We start from the raw sequence: 18,645 nt of genomic DNA, 5'->3' as shown, positions 1-18,645 counted from the left end.
TCACAGGCCTCGTGTTCAACACTGACAAATTTAGTATCATCCATACTTCACCATACAGCTCAGCTCTCCACCCTCTCCCAAATGATTCACAAAGAGTTTTAAGAAGTTCAGACTTCACCAGCTCCCTGTGGTCATATGAAACACCACTCACTGAAGAAAAGATGTTTTTTTCTTAAGTTTGCTGTTACAAGCCAAGGTGCCCGTGACACTGACAGGATATGCTTAAGTCCTACACACTCATATGTTACTGCCTTGCAGAAAGGGCAGCACCTTAAAATTAACCGTTTCAGAGAGGCAGGAGCTTCTACAGGCAACCTACTTTGTCCAAGGCAATGACAAAGTTTCTTAGCATCTGACAAAGGCTGTTGCCTGTAAAAGCTCCTGCCTCTCAACTAGTTTTTCCCTAAGGTGTCATCCTGCCATACCTTCTGTCTGACTTCAGATTCATGCAGATACCACTGCTCAAGTTATTGCCTGCCATTCATGTGACAAATAAACTAGAATACAGCCTCCTCCTCTAAAAGCCAAAGATCCCATTGCAATATAGCAATTCTAAAACAACTGCATGGTGCTGGGGCTAGCTGTTACCCTGAGAGCAGGCTGAGCATTTCCTAAACAGTTGTAGCTCCTTGCTTACCATTTCTGATGCAGAATAAAGCAGTGCAAAGTAAAAGTTCTCAGCTTGTGTCACTTAGGTCTCTGTAGGCAAAAGCAAATATCAGCAGGGAGGTCTAACATGCATTACTGCTGATGCCATTGGGAGGGCACAGTGCCTTGCACTCATAGTCACCAGTGGCTTGATCATAACACTATTCATTAGCATGTGCTCATTATTGCTACCCTGCTCCTGAGAGGTTCCCAAGGATGGCATCAGAACAGGCCTCACCCGAGCTCTGACATCAGATGTTACAGCTTAAGGATTTGGCTGTAGTTGCTACTTGAGCAACTACCTGTTCATCCACCACTGGGTGCTGCATAGCAATCCAATCAGATTACCCAAGCTTTAGCTGTTGGTGTCCTGCACCCAAGCCCACAGCTTCCTTACTAACCTACCACGTAGTACAGTTTCTCCAGTCACTCAGGCCATAAACAGGCTTGAGACCATGAATACTTAAGATATTCCACGCATGCTTCCCCCTCACTACCTAAAGCAAAAATCTTATGAAAAGTGGGATGCTGGATAAATTGCAATCACAGTTAGGCCCTGGGATCAGTGCATCATAAACTCTTACAACACTGCTATTCCAAGCAGTAAATTGGCCAACTGAACATGCTCAGGGTAATTCCAGCTTCAGCCAGGGCTGGTCTTGTCTTAGGGCATCAAGCAGAGCCCAGCTCACCCTTAATCCACCAGAGCCCAACCCTAATGAGCACCTGTGACTTGTGGATGCTTGGCCACTCAAAATTGCCACCCCTCCCCCCAAATTGAAATCTTGAGGCACATTTTCTTTGCATGTACCTTTGTGCCTGTGTGTGCAATACCCAGGTGTAAATCTATGCACGCACACGCGCGCGTGTGTGACTGGGACTCTGTCTGGGTGTCAGTGCTACAGAGCCTCACTCTTGGATCTTTCTCTGTGGGTAGGTGAAGAAGATGGGAGCCCTTGGGCTGCTAGCCATGGATGTGCCGGAGGAGTACAGCGGGGCAGGGCTTGATTACCTGGCCTATTCCATTGCTGTGGAGGAGATAAGCAGGGGCTGTGCTTCCACAGGGGTCATCATGAGCGTCAATAATGTAAGCTTCTCTCCTGTGTAGGAAGCCCTGTGGGGAAGGGGGGGTGAACATTGCCCTCAGTCAGGAACAAAGGTGGCATTTGAAAGGAGCAGATCTCTGTACAGATAGAGGATGGGAATGTGCCTGGGCTGTGCATTGCCTGTGATGGTGCTGGGTTGCAGCAGTTGCATTCTTCTTCAGGGTAAATAAACACAACTTCTCTCTTCAGTCTCTGTATTTAGGTCCAGTGTTGAAGTTTGGCTCTGAAGAGCAGAAACATAAGTGGATCGCACCCTTCACCAGTGGAGACAAGATAGGGTGTTTTGCTCTCAGTGAACCAGGTAATGGTTGGGGCAGGGAGTGGAGTTAACATTCCTGGCCTGAAAAGTAGGGAGTGGTTTCACCCTAGACTTGCTTTAGAAAGGGGCTTTGCAGAACTTAGCAGCAGCTGAAGGTGGTTTGTTTTACCCCCCCTTGTAACACCTGCTGCGTATTTGGTTGTGTTGCTTCTAACTGCTTGAGTGAACAGGAATTTTTGGCTTTGTTTTGCCTGGTGTCTTGCTCAGGAAATGGCAGTGATGCAGGAGCTGCTTCCACAGTGGCATCACTGGATGGTGACGAGTGGGTCCTGAATGGCACCAAAGCTTGGATCACCAATGCCTGGGATGCCTCTGCTGTTGTGGTATTTGCTACTACAGACAAATCCCAGAAACACAAGGTGAGCCTAGTTGGTTATAGTGCTATATGCAGCCCTGAGCATGTGGTATCTTAATTAACTTTGCCAGCCATGTAGAGGGAACCCACAACATGTAGTGGAAGAGTGGCAGATACCTGGTAAAAAGGTTCTATGCCTTACCCTGGAGATGGGGTCTAGAGAAAGAGAAGGAAAAAGCAGGGCTCAGCAGTGTTTTTGGGCAGATTGCCAAAAACACCCACAACTTCAATTTCTAAGATGTTGGCATACCAGGGACAGACAGCAGGGGAGACATGAATGGCCCAATCCTTGTTATGGCAACATAGCCCTGACCCCTTGCCTGCCACCTGCCCTGAGGCACACATGCAGAGCAAAATGTCTTCATGTGCCACGCTCTAGGACCTGTGCCAGGGGTTGCCTATCCCTGCTATATGGTATTTGAATAGTCTTTCCCATGGGTTTCTGAGCCTGTATCCCAGGGAGCCTGGAGCAGAGCAGATGGTACTGCAGGGGGTACCACTGTTCTTGTTCTTTGCATACTAACCACCCTTGTGATCAGTGGTGACTTTTTTTCCATCCCACTCCCTTCCTGTGGCCACTCAAGTGAGCTGGAATTAAGCCTTCACTCCCTGGAAGAACTGTCTCCTGCACAGTGGGAGATGTGTGGTAATATTACCAGCCTGGGTCTTGTTGCAGGGCATCAGTGCCTTCCTGGTTCCCATGCCAACCCCTGGTCTCTCCTTGGGGAAGAAAGAAGACAAGCTGGGAATCCGAGCCTCCTCCACCGCCAATCTGATATTTGAGGACTGTCGGATCCCCAAAGCCAATCTACTGGGGCAGCTGGGGATGGGCTTCAAAATCGCCATGGTAAGAGACAGCTGTGATTGTGAGCATGTGGTGCAGACAAGGGACTGCAGCCCTGTACAGTGCTTTCCAGTCAGACCTCTTCTGGTCAGGCTAGGGCCACTAGCAGTAGGGGTGGGCAGGGGTAGGTTCATTACAGGAGACCCTTTCCTCCACCTCTCAAATTTCATACTTCATCTAAAGATCTGTCTGCAGGGCAGCACAAAACCTTTCACCACCTCTCCAGATCCCTTGGTAGGGATAAGGCAAGAGTCTGTGCTTCTGGATGCAGAGGTCTCAGGCTCGATTCCAAGACATGGATGAAATTCAAAGAGGGAAAGTTTGAAACCTAGAGGTCTCAGTGGCACATAGGGGACAGCAGATTTTCTGCAGTGAAACAAGACACTTAAGAGAGTGAGCATCTCTCCCAGCAGGATTAGAACAGGATTGTGCCTTACAACACAAGTGTATGCCACAACTACTTTTCCAGTGCACCTTTTGCACTTGAGGCCTGTGCAGGCTTCCTGCCAGAAGTCTGGGTTAAAAGGCCCCTTCTTGAAAAAAAAGGCCTTTTATGAGGGAAGCGGTAGCGCTTTTCTGTGTTGCAAACGGCTGCCATTTTTAATTAAATTCTGCCTGGCTGAGCAAGGGGGGAGGCAACACTGATGCTAAGTGCACTGTTGGAATTGCTCCAAGATGTAATCAGTGGTTTGAAAGCAGAGGGTGAAAAAGTGTCAGAACTCTCCTGAGATGTGCAGCAACCTTGACACTCACTAACCAGGCCCTTAATTATCTACTCCTCATCAATGGATGCAAAGGAAAGGACAGTTTGTGTCCCTGAGAGCAAATGAGTGCTCTACCTGCTCAGACCCACTGACCCAGGGCTTGTCTCCTGGTTTATGAGTGTTCCATATGAAAATGTGACCAGTTTTGTGTTTTTCCAGAGTTGGGCACTTCGCAATTTAAAATCAGGTCCCTTTAAAATGTGTCAAATTGGATGTGCCCACTTCATTTGTCGTTTTTGGGATGTGGCCAGAGACATGGAGCTTGCTGGGGAAGGAGTGAGACTTCACACACCTGGGTGTGTGCTGGAAGCAGGAGCAGCCATGCAGGGCTGGGGGCTGGTTTCACTTTTCTGGTCCTCCCACTCCCCGTATGCTCATAGTTTCCCCTTTACTTCCACCCTTCTGCAAAGCAGCAAGATCTCTGCTAGATTATTTTCTCTCCATGTTCCCTTCCCTCCTGCCCTGCCAATGTTTGCTGGAGGTGCTAGATATTGCAGCATTCTGTTCTTTCACACACTGAGATTGTTCTAGAGAAGGAAAGGATGGGATGTGGCTTCCATGGGACAGCAGATTTCTGGCTCCCTGGTGTAGGGAAGAATGCAGGGGTATTTGCCCTGGATGTATGACCATTGTGTGTCTCTCAGCAAACCCTGGACACAGGCAGGATTGGGATCGCCTCCCAGGCCCTTGGAATAGCTCAGGCAGCTCTGGACTGTGCTGTGGATTATGCGGAGAAGAGAGTGGCATTTGGTTCACCCATTACTAAACTGCAGGCTATTCAGGTAAGTGGTCAGACTGAAATACGTTGTCCTGTTTCTGCCAACATCAGGGACTTTGGTTCTGAGTGTTTCATTTCAGCACAAACTGATACTGCTGAGTTGGCACGTAGAGTAGAGCAGCAACTGGTTTCACCACTGAAAGGTGATGCACTTTTAACTTGATGTGCACAGACAAGTGCTTCATGCACACACAGGCCTGGCTGTGTTGACAGGCACTGGGCCCCCTTACTGCCTGGGCCCCCATACAGCTGGGACACAGGGCTCCCTCTGCTTCAGTGTCCCCCACAGTATGGAGAGACTGCCTGGGATGCGGAGACTCATCAACACATTCTCATTTAAGCAGAACTTCAGAGTCTGGGGGAAGTAAGGCTGTGCCCTGAGGTGTTTGTGTCTGTTGCAGTTCAAGCTGGCGGACATGGCAGTAGCCCTGGAGAGTGCGCGCCTGCTGACCTGGAGAGCAGCCATGTTGAAGGACAGTGGGAAGCCCTTCACCAAGGTATGTCCATCCTTCCATTTATCACTTCTGCTTCTAGCACAGAACACATGGAGACTCCAGCTCTGGCATGGTGCTTGCAGCATATGGTGGAGATGGCAGCATGGCTGACAAGCAAGGAGCTGGTGCCACAGTGGTGGTGATGGATGGAGCAGCTGGAGGGCAACTAGGGCTGTGCCAGCCTTTGCTCACCTTCCTGCCACTGATCACCATGTCCATTGGTACCCTGGACCCAAGGGCCCTGGATTCTGTGGCAGGCCACTGCCCCCAGTCACACAACCTCAGCTTCTGTTGGCCTGTCGGTAGCCTGGCAGGCTGGACCTGGTGTGCAGCTGCCTGTCTGACACCCTTGAGGTTGTTTAGTCTGGAGAAGAAAAGACCCAAGTGGGGATTTGATAATAGTCTTCAAATACCTGGAGAACAGTTACAGAAAGGATGGAGATGGGCTGCAGGGAACAAGATGAGGAGCAGTGGCCTCAAGCTGCAGCAGAGGAAATTAGGAGGAACTTTCTGACTAAGGGTAGCCAAGCCTTGGAACAGACCACCTAGAGAAGTTGTGGAATCTCTGTCCTTGGCCAGGATGGTTTAGTCAGGGATGCTCCTGGTTTGAGCAGGGGGGTGGATTAGGCAACTTCATGAGGTCATTTAAGGCTTCTTTTTCTATGATCCTAAAACACAAAGTGCCCACTAAGCAGATATAGGAGGGGCAGTGGGTCCTCTCTCCAAGGAATGAGAACCCACCCTTCAGCAGATAGAATCCACCCATCTCTTCAGCCCAGTAGAGGACAAGGGATATACAGCCTTCCTTCATGTACTGTGATGGCCTTCTGAGCACTGGCCTCATTAGTGGACTTGGACCCAGTTATCTACTTTCAAAGATCCCCTTTCCCTTCCTGCCCCGGTTATCAGTTAGAGGGTTCCTAGTTCAGCTATGTCATGCATGTATGGATCTCTGAGTATCAGTAAAGGCAGGGCAGGATGGTGTTTAAATGAGTGGTAAATGTCTTCTCTTTCCCTGTTGCTTTGTACAATAATCCCAGCAAGAAGAGGGAACAGACCAACCAAAGGCTGTCCAGTGCCTCAAGCACACAAAGCAAGGGATGTTTTCCTTGCCAGGCTAACAGCAACAATAGTAAACAGACACCCCCCCAAAAAAAAAATCACATGCGCACATATACTCCATTCCCTACTTTAAAATGGACCATTTCTCTTTAATCTGCAAAACATACTGCTAAGAACATATCACTGAGGCTACAACCTTCAAAAATGATTCACTGGTAAGAACAGCACTGCTACAAGAACTGGATATGAACCCATTTCCTGCCTAGTGTGAGGAGGAAACGTTTGTTGGACATTATTAGTACATAACTCATCCAAATAAATCTTCACGGCTTCCTTTGAACCCTCTAGTGCCAGTCACGGAGATGTGGGATCCAGGCCAAAGCAGACCACTGGCCTGATGTGGTATGACATTGCTTTGTGTTCCATGCAGTGGCCCCATAGTAATAAGCAGCTCTGGTGTATATGGCAGCCTAGACAGGAGATGCATGCTAGGTGAAGAGCTTTGTTTGGTTTCCTCTCTCTCCAGGCCCCACCTGGCTCTCTGGTTACGGCCAGTGTTTTCCCACAGCTGCAGATCTTTCTCAAAAGGTGAGGAATGATGATTTATCCATGGAGGTTCAAATTGTAGCTTAGAATCCACACAACTCTATGCCTCTGCCTTGGGCACATATTCACCAAGTTCAGCATCCCCTGGAACACTGACTGCTGGTCCCCTTGTGCAGACATGCAGCTTTAACAACATGCATTGAGTATGTGTGTGTGTGTTTTAGGAAGCTGCAATGGCCAAGCTGGCTGCATCAGAGGCTGCAACTGCCATTTCCCATCAGGTAATTATCTAGAGAACTCTTTTACTGCTCCTCTCTCCTCCCCCCCCCCCAATCACAGGCTAGTAGGGGTTGGGGGAAGGGCTCCTCTCCTGTCAGACGACAGAAGGGATAGAATAGGGATGACAAGTGTTCAGCTGTGTCCATCCTTGCCTGGCCTAGAACGGTAATGATACTGGTGGGGATGTATGTAGCTCACATACTGCCCAAGGAACTCTAGCTTTGGTGCTTACAACCATTCAGCAGCACTGTATTATTCTGTCCACTACTTCAGGCTACACACAGCAGGGCCTGGGGAGAGCTGGAGGCACAAGCAGGGTCACTGCTGGGGAGGACTAAAGATGCCACTGCTTATTCAAGCATTTAAGTCAATAACACTTGTTCCACTCAGCACCTAACTGCTGACAGCGGCTCCCACTGAAACTACAGAAGGGGCAAGTAGTAACACCAGGGTGTGCCCTTTATGCAGCAGGAGCTGCACCTCATCCTGTCCCTGGTCTTCTGTCTTGCTGGGTGAGCTCTGATGGCTAATGAAAACAAATTCCTAGAGAAAAGGCACTGCTGCCTCCCATGTGCTGTTTGGTCATTCAGCAACAGAGGCTGGATGATGGTGGCAGCCCCATGTGAGGCAAAGGGAGTACACAGGGTTTCTGGGATGACTGCCCCATTCCTCTGACTGACCTTTTTGTGACTTGCCGCCTGTTTCAGGCTATCCAGATTCTAGGCGGGATGGGCTACGTGACAGAAATGCCAGCAGAGCGGCACTACCGTGATGCTCGAATCACAGAGATCTATGAGGGAACCAGTGAGATCCAGAGACTGGTGATAGCAGGTCAGCTGCTGAGGGAGTACCGGGGCTAAAGCAGCTAGTTGGAAAAGAATCCAGTCTAAGTGCCTAATAACCGGTGTGCAGAAGGGAGGATGAGAGAAGGTGAAAATGCCTTCGTCTGTCCAACGATTGTTTTGGTAAACAGGCTGATCCCGTATGGGGAAGGGATTGGCTAACAGATAATTTGTCAAAAAAATGTCATGTCTTCTGGGTTTATAAATGTGACAAGTGAAAGGCTCTACCACCAAGCTTGCCTTCATAGTAAAAGAGGGCTCAGGGCTCTTAAAAGAGAGTGTTTGCTTTGACAAGTCACTGACCAGCTGGTGTTAGATGCTGCTACTACCTCAGACTCCCACACAATTTACCAGCATATATAATCTTGGTAAGGATGGCTCCGATTCTGATCTCTGAACAACTGATTGCATTTATTAGCCTTTCCTATACCTGTCACATCACTTAAAGATAATTTGCCCTCACCTGGTGCCAATGACAAAGCTAAACTGAAATAATGGGGTTAATTACTAGCTAATGTGAAAAGTCCAAATGGGAGAGGTAATGTGTTCTGTTCTTGTAGATTTTTGCTCTGACAGTAGGAATGTGGCACAAAGCGAACTTCCTTAAAGGTTACTTACATTGGGGCCATGGGTACCAACTGAGAGTAAGGTCCATTTGCACTACCCTAGACTGATTGTTGCACTACCTCTTCATGTTGGTTTTTAATGAATTGCACATGTTGAATCTTGCTGTGTAAGAGCTCATTATTTTGCCTGCATCTGTAGCATTTCCATTACTAATGGCAGCAAAGATGTGTCTGCAGACATCCAACTGAAGCGTACACATTTGTCTTCATTTCTAAAAATCAGGATGGGTTAAACAGGATATGTTAAGGGGGGCCTACCTGACAGTAGTCACATATTCAAGTGGCAGAATGTACAGGAAGCACTGGAGACATTAAAACTCAAAGTCATGGAAAATGGAACAGATTTCCTGGCTTCTGGACCTGAGAGAGCCACTGCTTGATACTAATCTCCTTCCACTCCACTCAGGCCAGATTCTAGTCCACTCCGCTTAAGACCCTGAAGAACTGTTACTAGAAAGGGTGGGCAGGTCCTCCTCTCCCTGACTGCTTTTCTCCGACTTGGTCTGAAGGGTCAGGTGCCAGCATGTTACAAACATAAGCGTGGTAATTCTTAGGAACTTGAGTGCCGTTCTATTTCCAGTGCTGTTTAAGTCCACTTAGATGCCCAGTAGGTGAAATGGAATTGGGCCCCTTGTATTTCTAACTGAAGAGGGATATGGTCTCACTGCACAGATTCAAATCCATCCAGTTGTTGCTTTTAAATCGGAGCTCTTTTTATTGCTCTGCACTTGCCACATGGGTTACTGGCTCTCCTTCATGGTATCAGGGGAGCTGAGAGACTGATGCATTTTATACCACCTGCCCATAAACCTTAGATCTGCCTCTCTTTTAAAACAGCTATATATTTAAAGGTTGCTGGAGAGGGGTAGGGGAAGGCACAAACAGAATAAACTGAAAAAATATCAAGTCTCCACCCTGCTAGAAATCCTGGCACTGAGTATGGCAGGGCTGGACCTGAACTAGCAGCAGCTCAGCTCAGTTGAAAAAGAGCTTCAGTAATTGTGTAGTTTAAAGACTATTTAAGCATGCCAGTTGTTAGCAAATTCTGCAGGCAGTTTTCTTTTTCTAGAAGTTCAGTTCTGCATTCCACCTAGGCAAAAGGCCTGAGCGCTTTCGGCTTTTCTTCCTGTCGGTTTACAGGAAAGCAACCCTATCCTAGCCCCACACAGTGCAAAGGCCAAACCTCTCAGCTGGGTCACCAATACACACACAGATAACTCAGGAATCAGCAACTGCAAGTTTTCCTTGGATATAACAAATCAGAATGTGCTCCCCAAACTGGCCTCTGTCCCTGGCATGTGTAGAGCAGATTGTAACTGGTCCTGAGAAGATTTCACTACTGTACTATGTTAATTTTACCTGGATCCCACTAGAGGGCACCTAAGTACTAGGGGGACAAATCTTGTGAGGTTTGAAATCAAGTGCCAAGAAAGCAGCACAGGATTAAGCAATGTTGGGAAGCATACTCCAGCAGCCAAGGGAACAGGCCTGGTGTTTCTGGTCAAAAATCCACAGAACTAAGGACAACTAGATGCAGTGAGCCAAGACCACAAGGGCTGCATATCTGCTCAGCACACGGGCAGCAATCAGATATTCAGAGCCTGTTAAAGGGAAACTGCAAGTCGTATAATAAAGGATGTCACAGAGTCAGACTTACTGTGTGCAGCTGACCAGTTTCCTCTAACCTGCAATTTAGAGAGAAAGGGGGGCAGAAAAACAGGTAAAATTAAATCTCCACCCCAACCCAAGCTTACAAGCACATGGGAAAACCTTTCACGTTCTAGGACCCACATTTCTTGCTGACCTCTGGTACTGAAGTGCCTGAACTGGACAAAGTATGGCAGGTGAAGTTGCCGAAAGGATCTAGTCATCCCACTACTTAATACTGACTTGCTTTGAACCCCACTGCAATTTGCTCTCCATTCTCCTCCCAGTTCGTTTCCTTCCAGCACCCCCACAAATTCCCCTCTACCACCCATGTTTCTTCTTCAGGGTGTTTTCTTCCACAATCCTTGTTGGCTGTCTTCCAAAATAGATTCATTTTGGTTCCTGTCTGTATTTCTAACCTCTTGAGGCTCCTCACAGGCCTCGTGTTCAACACTGACAAATTTAGTATCATCCATACTTCACCATACAGCTCAGCTCTCCACCCTCTCCCAAATGATTCACAAAGAGTTTTAAGAAGTTCAGACTTCACCAGCTCCCTGTGGTCATATGAAACACCACTCACTGAAGAAAAGATGTTTTTTTCTTAAGTTTGCTGTTACAAGCCAAGGTGCCCGTGACACTGACAGGATATGCTTAAGTCCTACACACTCATATGTTACTGCCTTGCAGAAAGGGCAGCACCTTAATATTAACCGTTTCAGAGAGGCAGGAGCTTCTACAGGCAACCTACTTTGTCCAAGGCAATGACAAAGTTTCTTAGCATCTGACAAAGGCTGTTGCCTGTAAAAGCTCCTGCCTCTCAACTAGTTTTTCCCTAAGGTGTCATCCTGCCATACCTTCTGTCTGACTTCAGATTCATGCAGATACCACTGCTCAAGTTATTGCCTGCCATTCATGTGACAAATAAACTAGAATACAGCCTCCTCCTCTAAAAGCCAAAGATCCCATTGCAATATAGCAATTCTAAAACAACTGCATGGTGCTGGGGCTAGCTGTTACCCTGAGAGCAGGCTGAGCATTTCCTAAACAGTTGTAGCTCCTTGCTTACCATTTCTGATGCAGAATAAAGCAGTGCAAAGTAAAAGTTCTCAGCTTGTGTCACTTAGGTCTCTGTAGGCAAAAGCAAATATCAGCAGGGAGGTCTAACATGCATTACTGCTGATGCCATTGGGAGGGCACAGTGCCTTGCACTCATAGTCACCAGTGGCTTGATCATAACACTATTCATTAGCATGTGCTCATTATTGCTACCCTGCTCCTGAGAGGTTCCCAAGGATGGCATCAGAACAGGCCTCACCCGAGCTCTGACATCAGATGTTACAGCTTAAGGATTTGGCTGTAGTTGCTACTTGAGCAACTACCTGTTCATCCACCACTGGGTGCTGCATAGCAATCCAATCAGATTACCCAAGCTTTAGCTGTTGGTGTCCTGCACCCAAGCCCACAGCTTCCTTACTAACCTACCACGTAGTACAGTTTCTCCAGTCACTCAGGCCATAAACAGGCTTGAGACCATGAATACTTAAGATATTCCACGCATGCTTCCCCCTCACTACCTAAAGCAAAAATCTTATGAAAAGTGGGATGCTGGATAAATTGCAATCACAGTTAGGCCCTGGGATCAGTGCATCATAAACTCTTACAACACTGCTATTCCAAGCAGTAAATTGGCCAACTGAACATGCTCAAGGGTATGTGAAAGATGACAACAATTGCACTCAAAGCCTGTCACAGCACCCAAGGCAAGGAGTTGACAGGAGCAAGCTGCCACCACACCTCCGTTCCCTCTGCTGTTGGACTGAATTAGCTATGTCCCAGCCTGCTCCTTATAGTTTGCTACCAAAAAAGCTGCTGCATGAGCAAAGCACAAACAAGTTTTGCAACATGAGGAAGGGTATTTTGAGAAAACCACCTTTCCCCCAGGAGCACAAATCTGCCTGCAATACATGTGGGCAGGGGCAGGCCTTTTGCAGAAAGGTGCTGCTTAAGGGTGAAGTCACGCTTGTATTTGTCTGTTTGAGCTGAACCAAATCCCAAATGCTGGGGCCCAGAAAAGGGGAAATCGGGTCATGGACAGATTATGCTGGGGGTGAAGAAAGGCAAAGCCACACTTTCCATTCTGTTTTACAGGGCTTGGCTTTTTGCCTTGTGAAACTAGAAGCGAACAGGAAATGAGTTACTAGGCAGAGCACCGGGAAGACCAGAAGCGTGAGGAGTACTCTTGCTGTAGGGCAGGGAGAGCTGGGCAGGGTGGCAATGGCTGTGTCCTGGCCTCGCACATACTTGGAGAACTCATTGGAACATTTAAGGGAGTCCTTTAACCTCAGTGAGGAAACATGGCTGAAACTTCGCCCTCATCCTCTGTGACTACATGCAGGGACCTGCCCATTTTAAGCCTTCAGCTGAGAGATTTTGCACCATAATTCTCCCATGCTTTTTGGAAAAGCACACAAGCCTAGCAGAGGTCTCTATTCACCTGAGTTTAGCTGAATTCAACAGAAGCAAAAGCAGAGCCAAGGCGTTCTGGTTCATCACACCTAATGTAGAAATATTCCTCACCCTAACAAACAAACCACCAAATTCAGGCCTTTTCTATTCCACTTACAGAGACTTTACTGCAGACTAACCCAGTTGCATGCAAAGAGCTACAGACCAGAGCCATGCCTGGGTTGGAGTGCTCTTGGTAGCGGCTGCACACCCCCACACCCAGTGACATTACAACACCCAGGGGTCTATCCCAATGTTCCTTGGGTCATACTATCTGAGCCAGAATTCATTGAAAAAGACCTGGAAAGAACTAGTCTCCCCCCAGAAGTATGTGAATTGTGTGTGAAAGCACATAAAGACCTTTAGCACTTCCATCATTTAGCTTGTAGCCTCACTGCAAAGAGAACATGCCATGAAAGCCCCACTAAACTTGCAAGAGAGGAAGGTTCACATGTAGGTAGGAAGTGAACAAGATCCATTATCTAACTACCAGTTGCAGTTAACTGAGCAGTGAACACAGATCAGGAACAGAAAAGATGGGAGGAGAGAGATCCATCCTCTTTAAGCAGAACTATGCACTAGCTATTTTACTTGGGAGGTGGCCTCATACCATGTCTAACAGCCTGTATGAAGAGAGAGGGGTAATAATGCTTTCTGTATAGAACCCTGCTCCCTGCAGGTCTATTTGTAGCACCTGACAAAGGAGACTGTTGCTTACGAAAGCCCTGCCTTCTACCCTATATGAAAAGCGTATCGTTTTTATCCCATTGCTCAGTGGGAGATCTAGGTCCAAGTTTTTCTTTTGTGTAAGGGAATTTGAACCTTTACTGAACGTCTTAAGAGCACATGCACCACATCCGGCTGAAGTGGGCCCCTCAACCCCTCCTGTTGGAGCAGGGACAGGAACCCAGGTCTCCCCCTCCTCGATAAAGGGAGTCCCTTAACTATCAGCACAGCCATTTGCTCCCCCCTGCCCCAAGTGCCCTCCCATTACTCCACACAACACAAACTGCAAAGGGGCTCAAAAACTTCTGACCCAAACAGCTATTGGACAAGTCTTTACCAGGAAGTGATTAAAAGAAGTCCTTAGCGTGATTTCCAGCTAGAACTAAAGATCTAGAGATGGGCAATAGGGAACACTCCTGCAATGGCAGGCTGCTAGTGACCCAGTAAACCTCTGGCCCATTAGACATTTTACTGTATACATAGGAAGAGATCACAAAGCTGCTTGGGTGATTCGACAGTTCGCAGGCACTGCCTTGTTGGACGATTGATTCTGTTTCCTTCTCTCAGCTCACCTGAAAGCAGAGTCTGCCAGCCAGTAGCACAGATGCAAGGAAGGGCTGTATTTTCACAGATGCTTGCCCCTAGGTGCAAGGAGAACAAAGTGCTAATGAACCATCTCTGGACAGTTGATAGGAGAGTTGGGCATCACTTGGAGAAAAAAGAAAACCAGTTAAGTTTACAATATGCACAGCTGTCCCTACTGCAGCACCCAGTGCCATGCTGCTCCCCTGATCTCTGCGGCATGAACTTCTTGCCTGGGTTGGTAACTAAGTCTGAAAACAGTATATAACCAGAGCTTATAAGAATTTGTTCAACAACACTTGACTGGCCAGTGTGGCAGTGAAATGGCCAACCTGCATTTCTAATACAGTTTGAATGCTGTCCATGCCCCCCCATGCTGTCTGGCCAAGCAGTTGGAAACAGATTTAAACAGACCATTATTTAAGAGAGTTTAAAACCCAGGCTCTTACCGGCTTAAAGCTTGTTGTACCTGGAACATCCCAATTGATAGTTTCTGCACAAGTGGGGGCCTGTGGGAATACAACCTAATATAGAGTCTTCCTATTTTTGGTTCACTCAGACTCAATAAGGCGGGAAGGCAGAGCATTAGAGACTCTTCTGCGATGCCACTTCAGGTGAATGAGTGCAGTGTCTTCAAATAAGCTGCAGGTGTTTATGGAACCCAAAAATTCTCTGTCAGGAGGAGGAGGACCGTGGCCTTCCAGGTGAGCCGTGAATGAGAAATGTTCCAGCTCAAGGCAATTTCCCAAAAAGCATCACAAAGCAATTCGCACACAACCAAATTCAGATTCATTACCACTTCTGGTAGGTGCTCGTCCCACCATACACCAGTGACCTTTTGTAGATAACTCTGCTAGGAACAAGCTCCAATCAGCAGTGTTTTTGCTTGTCTCTCTTTCCGATTAGTGCATTTCAGCTGTGGATTCCACAGAAGAGATCCATGCAATCAAACAGCTGATGCATTTAATTGAATTTAAAAAAAAACACACAAAAGAAGGGAAACATGAGAGTAGGACCTCTTAGACCCTGGATAACTTCTGGAAATCCAGAGAAGCCAAAGCAGCTTGCAGACTAGTCTGATGCTCAGCCTGAGATGCCAACAGAGTCTGCCAGATCGAAGAGCCAAGGACAAAAGGAACTGCTGAGAGGAGGGGTGGTAGCACAAGCAAGTGGGACACAGGGCCTGTTTTTACTATAAACCCAGAAGGGTCTGGCTGGCCCACAGTTGCCACAGGAGAGAGACTGCTGCTATTAAGCCCAAAAGCCTAGAACAGATGCTCTCACCTCTGCAAGTAAAGTTGTTTTGTATCCAGAGCAATTACATTTCAGTGAATCTGTCCAAGGTCCAGCAGCAGAGAAACCAATCCTAGTGCGGAGGCTGCCGCATGGAGTCAGATATACTTCTGCAAGCTGGCTGGAAACAACTTTTCAGGTCAGTTTTTGCTGCTTGCTCTCAGCAGTACTCGGCCTCCACAGAGGAGGCCATTTCAGCACAACAGATGCTAGAAATTAGAAGCAGCAGCACTGCAATTATAACTGCATCTCTTCGCCATGTGAAGTCAGAAGGGTGTTAGGCCACAGTACAGACAGGGCTTAGCCGAAGAGAAGGGAGGATTACAAGAGTTTTTCTAGAATGCTGAACTAATCCTTGCTCAGTGTCTATTTACCAGCCTTTTTAGGGCCTCTCCTGAGCGCAACAAAGAGCACTTGTATGGGCTTTCCCGGAAGTGAGCTCAAAATGCCAGGAAGGAAAAAAAAAAAAAAAAAATCAAGCTGTCATAGCCAAAGCCACCCTTCTGCATCTTCTCCAGCCACAAAAACTATCTTCATTAGCCTTGTTCCTGAAAAAATGCACAGAAGCATCTTCCATTTTAACTACAGAATTAAAGACCAGAGAGGGGTTGAGGAAGCCGAGAGCACTTGAGACAGACTAAATTCAGATGAAGAGAAGTGCTGCAAAAACTTAGCAGTGACAGACTGTGTCTGAAGAGACGCAATAAAAACCTGGGCTACCCATCAGTAGCTGAGGGGTCTGTCTGACAGAGCAGTTACTGTGCTGCTGCATGCACCTTCTGAAGCAGTTAGCCCCAGGGAGCTGGTTCTACTAGTCACTGTGTACAGGTCTCAAATCCAAATGGATTTTGAGAGCAGCAGGGTAATAAAGACAGAGATTTGCCACGTAACCCCAGAATGGAGGAACTAAGGTCTCCTCCAGAAGTCTGTAGAGCCAAGTGAGCAGAATCCACAGTTGCGTGCCTTGCTGAACTGAACGTTATAGACAAGTCCCCATTTCCTGTGCCTGGCTCAGCACATTCAATGAGCCCTGGCCCAAGAAACAGGATAAACATGCCAGTGTAATGCCTTTTACAGCCCTGCTCTATGGACCTCGGCTTACTCCGAATATTCCAAGAACTTGATTGGTCTGAAACACAACATTGCCTACATGTTATAGACTTCAGCAGCTGTTTATAGCGTTCTTGGTTAGGGAGCTTGGTTATTTTAACTGACACATGGATATAGTTTCAGTAACATGATATGACATGTTTAAAAACTAGATTGTACTTGTAGTCTTCCTCAAACAGCCCAAACCACAAGAAAAGTGCTAGTTGCTGATTCTGACTGGCTTGTGAGAATGATTACACTATTGTGTTGTCTGGCTCTTGTTTAGTGTCTGTCTTATGTACAAATAAAAGTCAACATTTCAGAGCAAAAAATAACTGTGTGGAGAATCTGCAATAATAATGCAACCTTTTGATTCAATGAAGCAGCAGTGCCTCAATTCCACTTCCAGGGAGTTATCGTACTTTAGACAGTTATGCTCCAGATGATAAATTAAGAGGTCATGGGTATAATGCATGGAATAACAGTAAGATACCCCAATGACATTATGCCACTCAATTTTTGCTAAGCTTAGGATAACTGGCATCCATCTAATTTCTGCTGATTCAATGGGTTTTGCATCAGATCCTAAGCATGGTAAGTCTCGAGCAAGTTACATGGAAAGATAGGACAGAGGTATGGTGCTGGGAGGCAGCACTCTGGCCCTTCCTGCTACCTCACGCTGACATTTATTCCTTCTACAATCCCTGCTCTAAACAAAAAAGTGCTCTTGGATCTGATCACCCCATCCCTCCCTCGACAAAGCTATTGAAGAAGTTAAAAATGCCTCTTTCCCTGTCCACATGAATGACCGACCAGTATTCAGCAACAAATCACCAGGGCACACTGCAAAAGCCAGTGTTGATGTCAACACCAGGTAGAAACAGAACAAACATACATTTCTGTACAGCAGCATGAGTTACAAGAATACTTACAGGTGACAATCCCACAGACTTGTTCAGAACAAGAAGTTTTGCCTGGAGAAGAGAAAGAATTCAGTATCCCAAAGCCCACAAGGCCGACATTGTTGCACAGAATGCTGTCCTGCTACTGACCAAACTTACTTTTCAATACAAAGCTAAAGTGCCTTCACTTCTTCATGCAACACTGTAGAACTCGTTTCAGAGATTATACTTTTTATTAAACCAGTGAAAAAATCGCAAGAAACTGGCCTAAGACTTTAAACCACAAGTTGTTTCATTAAAAAAAAAAAAAAAAAAAGAGGCTAGTCAAGGAAGCTCTGATGTATGTAACAGCTTACCAAACAAATACTCTGGAACATCATTGTTTTGATGTGCAAACTTGGGTACCTGTTCCCCCTAAAGAAATGCACAGGTTTTTGAGAATGGAATTGCAGAGCGCATTCATTCCAATAGACATATTCAGAAAATGCTGCTTCTGAGAAGACAAATTTATAGTAAGTATCCTCTCAGGCTAAAGAGGATGGAGCAAGGAGCGTGTTGGGTAATGGCCAATTACAGGAAAGGTTTCTATTAGATCCAGATGTTGGATTGTATCAGCACAGAGTCATAAGCATTAGGGAAGCCCATCCTCTAGTCTTTTCAGTCCTATTAAATGTTCTTAAAGTCTTAAAAGGTGTTGCTAGTGACTAACCACATCCATTCTTCAGTGTCATCTTAATCCGGTCAAACATCTGAGTGAGTTCATACACAAGGCTAAAGGTGCAATGAATTCACACTCCAGCACTGGTTAATTAAGAGTAGGAATAAGACAATCCTTAGAAGTCCAGTGGTTTGGAAACTGTGCACGGCTACTTTTTGGCAGGACCAAACAGAAGCAAGTCCATACCACCAGTGATGCGATAAGCTGTCTCTTGTCATCTTCTTCTAGCAGAGCTCAGAAGACCCAACAGCTTTTGGAGGGAGGCGAAAAAAGAAAAAGTTAATAACATGTTTGTACGTGCATTTTGAACTGAGGCTATCCATCTGGAACAAATGCGTGGCTCTGCAAGGTTTGATTTGGAGCAGAAGTCCTCTCCTCCAAGCAGCTGCCAGTCAAGCCTGCTTTCACTGCTGCATACAGATTTCTCCTCAAAGAAATTCAGCAGAGCTATTCCCAGACAAAAGAAGTCTTGTAGGAAAAAGCTATTCTTCTACCCCAATGTCAGGTTTCCGAGTGA

General features: G+C 46.7%; 1 protein-coding gene and 1 long non-coding RNA gene across 3 annotated transcripts in view; both read left to right on the top strand.

The window, feature by feature from the left end:
• The window catches only part of LOC109312863, a 16,123-nt gene extending 1,023 nt beyond the window's left edge, over positions 1–15,100 (top strand). Inside the window, exon 2 of the long non-coding RNA XR_002101920.1 lies at positions 10,508–15,100. This is a non-coding gene — a long non-coding RNA (uncharacterized LOC109312863). The remainder of the gene's footprint in view (positions 1–10,507) is intronic.
• Positions 1,568–8,765, top strand: ACADS (acyl-CoA dehydrogenase, C-2 to C-3 short chain). Of its 2 annotated transcripts, none has more exons than XM_019539206.1 (8): positions 1,568–1,735; positions 1,944–2,055; positions 2,281–2,432; positions 3,105–3,275; positions 4,681–4,818; positions 5,216–5,311; positions 7,141–7,197; positions 7,903–8,765. In XM_019539206.1, the coding sequence occupies exons 1-8, from the start codon at positions 1,595–1,597 to the stop codon at positions 8,053–8,055; spliced, it is 1,020 nt and encodes a 339-aa protein (XP_019394751.1). In that variant the 5' UTR covers positions 1,568–1,594; the 3' UTR covers positions 8,056–8,765. The 2 variants fall into 2 exon arrangements, with proteins under 2 accessions (XP_019394751.1, XP_019394752.1); XM_019539207.1 differs by having other exon boundaries at positions 1,631–1,735; positions 5,155–5,311; positions 7,903–8,061.
• Positions 15,101–18,645: the final 3,545 nt, after the last annotated feature.

Source organism: Crocodylus porosus, unplaced genomic scaffold (assembly GCF_001723895.1).
Source record: "Crocodylus porosus isolate Cpor-Errol unplaced genomic scaffold, CroPor_comp1, whole genome shotgun sequence".
Lineage (NCBI taxonomy): Eukaryota > Metazoa > Chordata > Crocodylia > Crocodylidae > Crocodylus > Crocodylus porosus.
The sequence above is the reverse complement of the archived record's forward strand: the minus strand, read 5'-3'. Positions and strand labels throughout refer to the sequence as shown.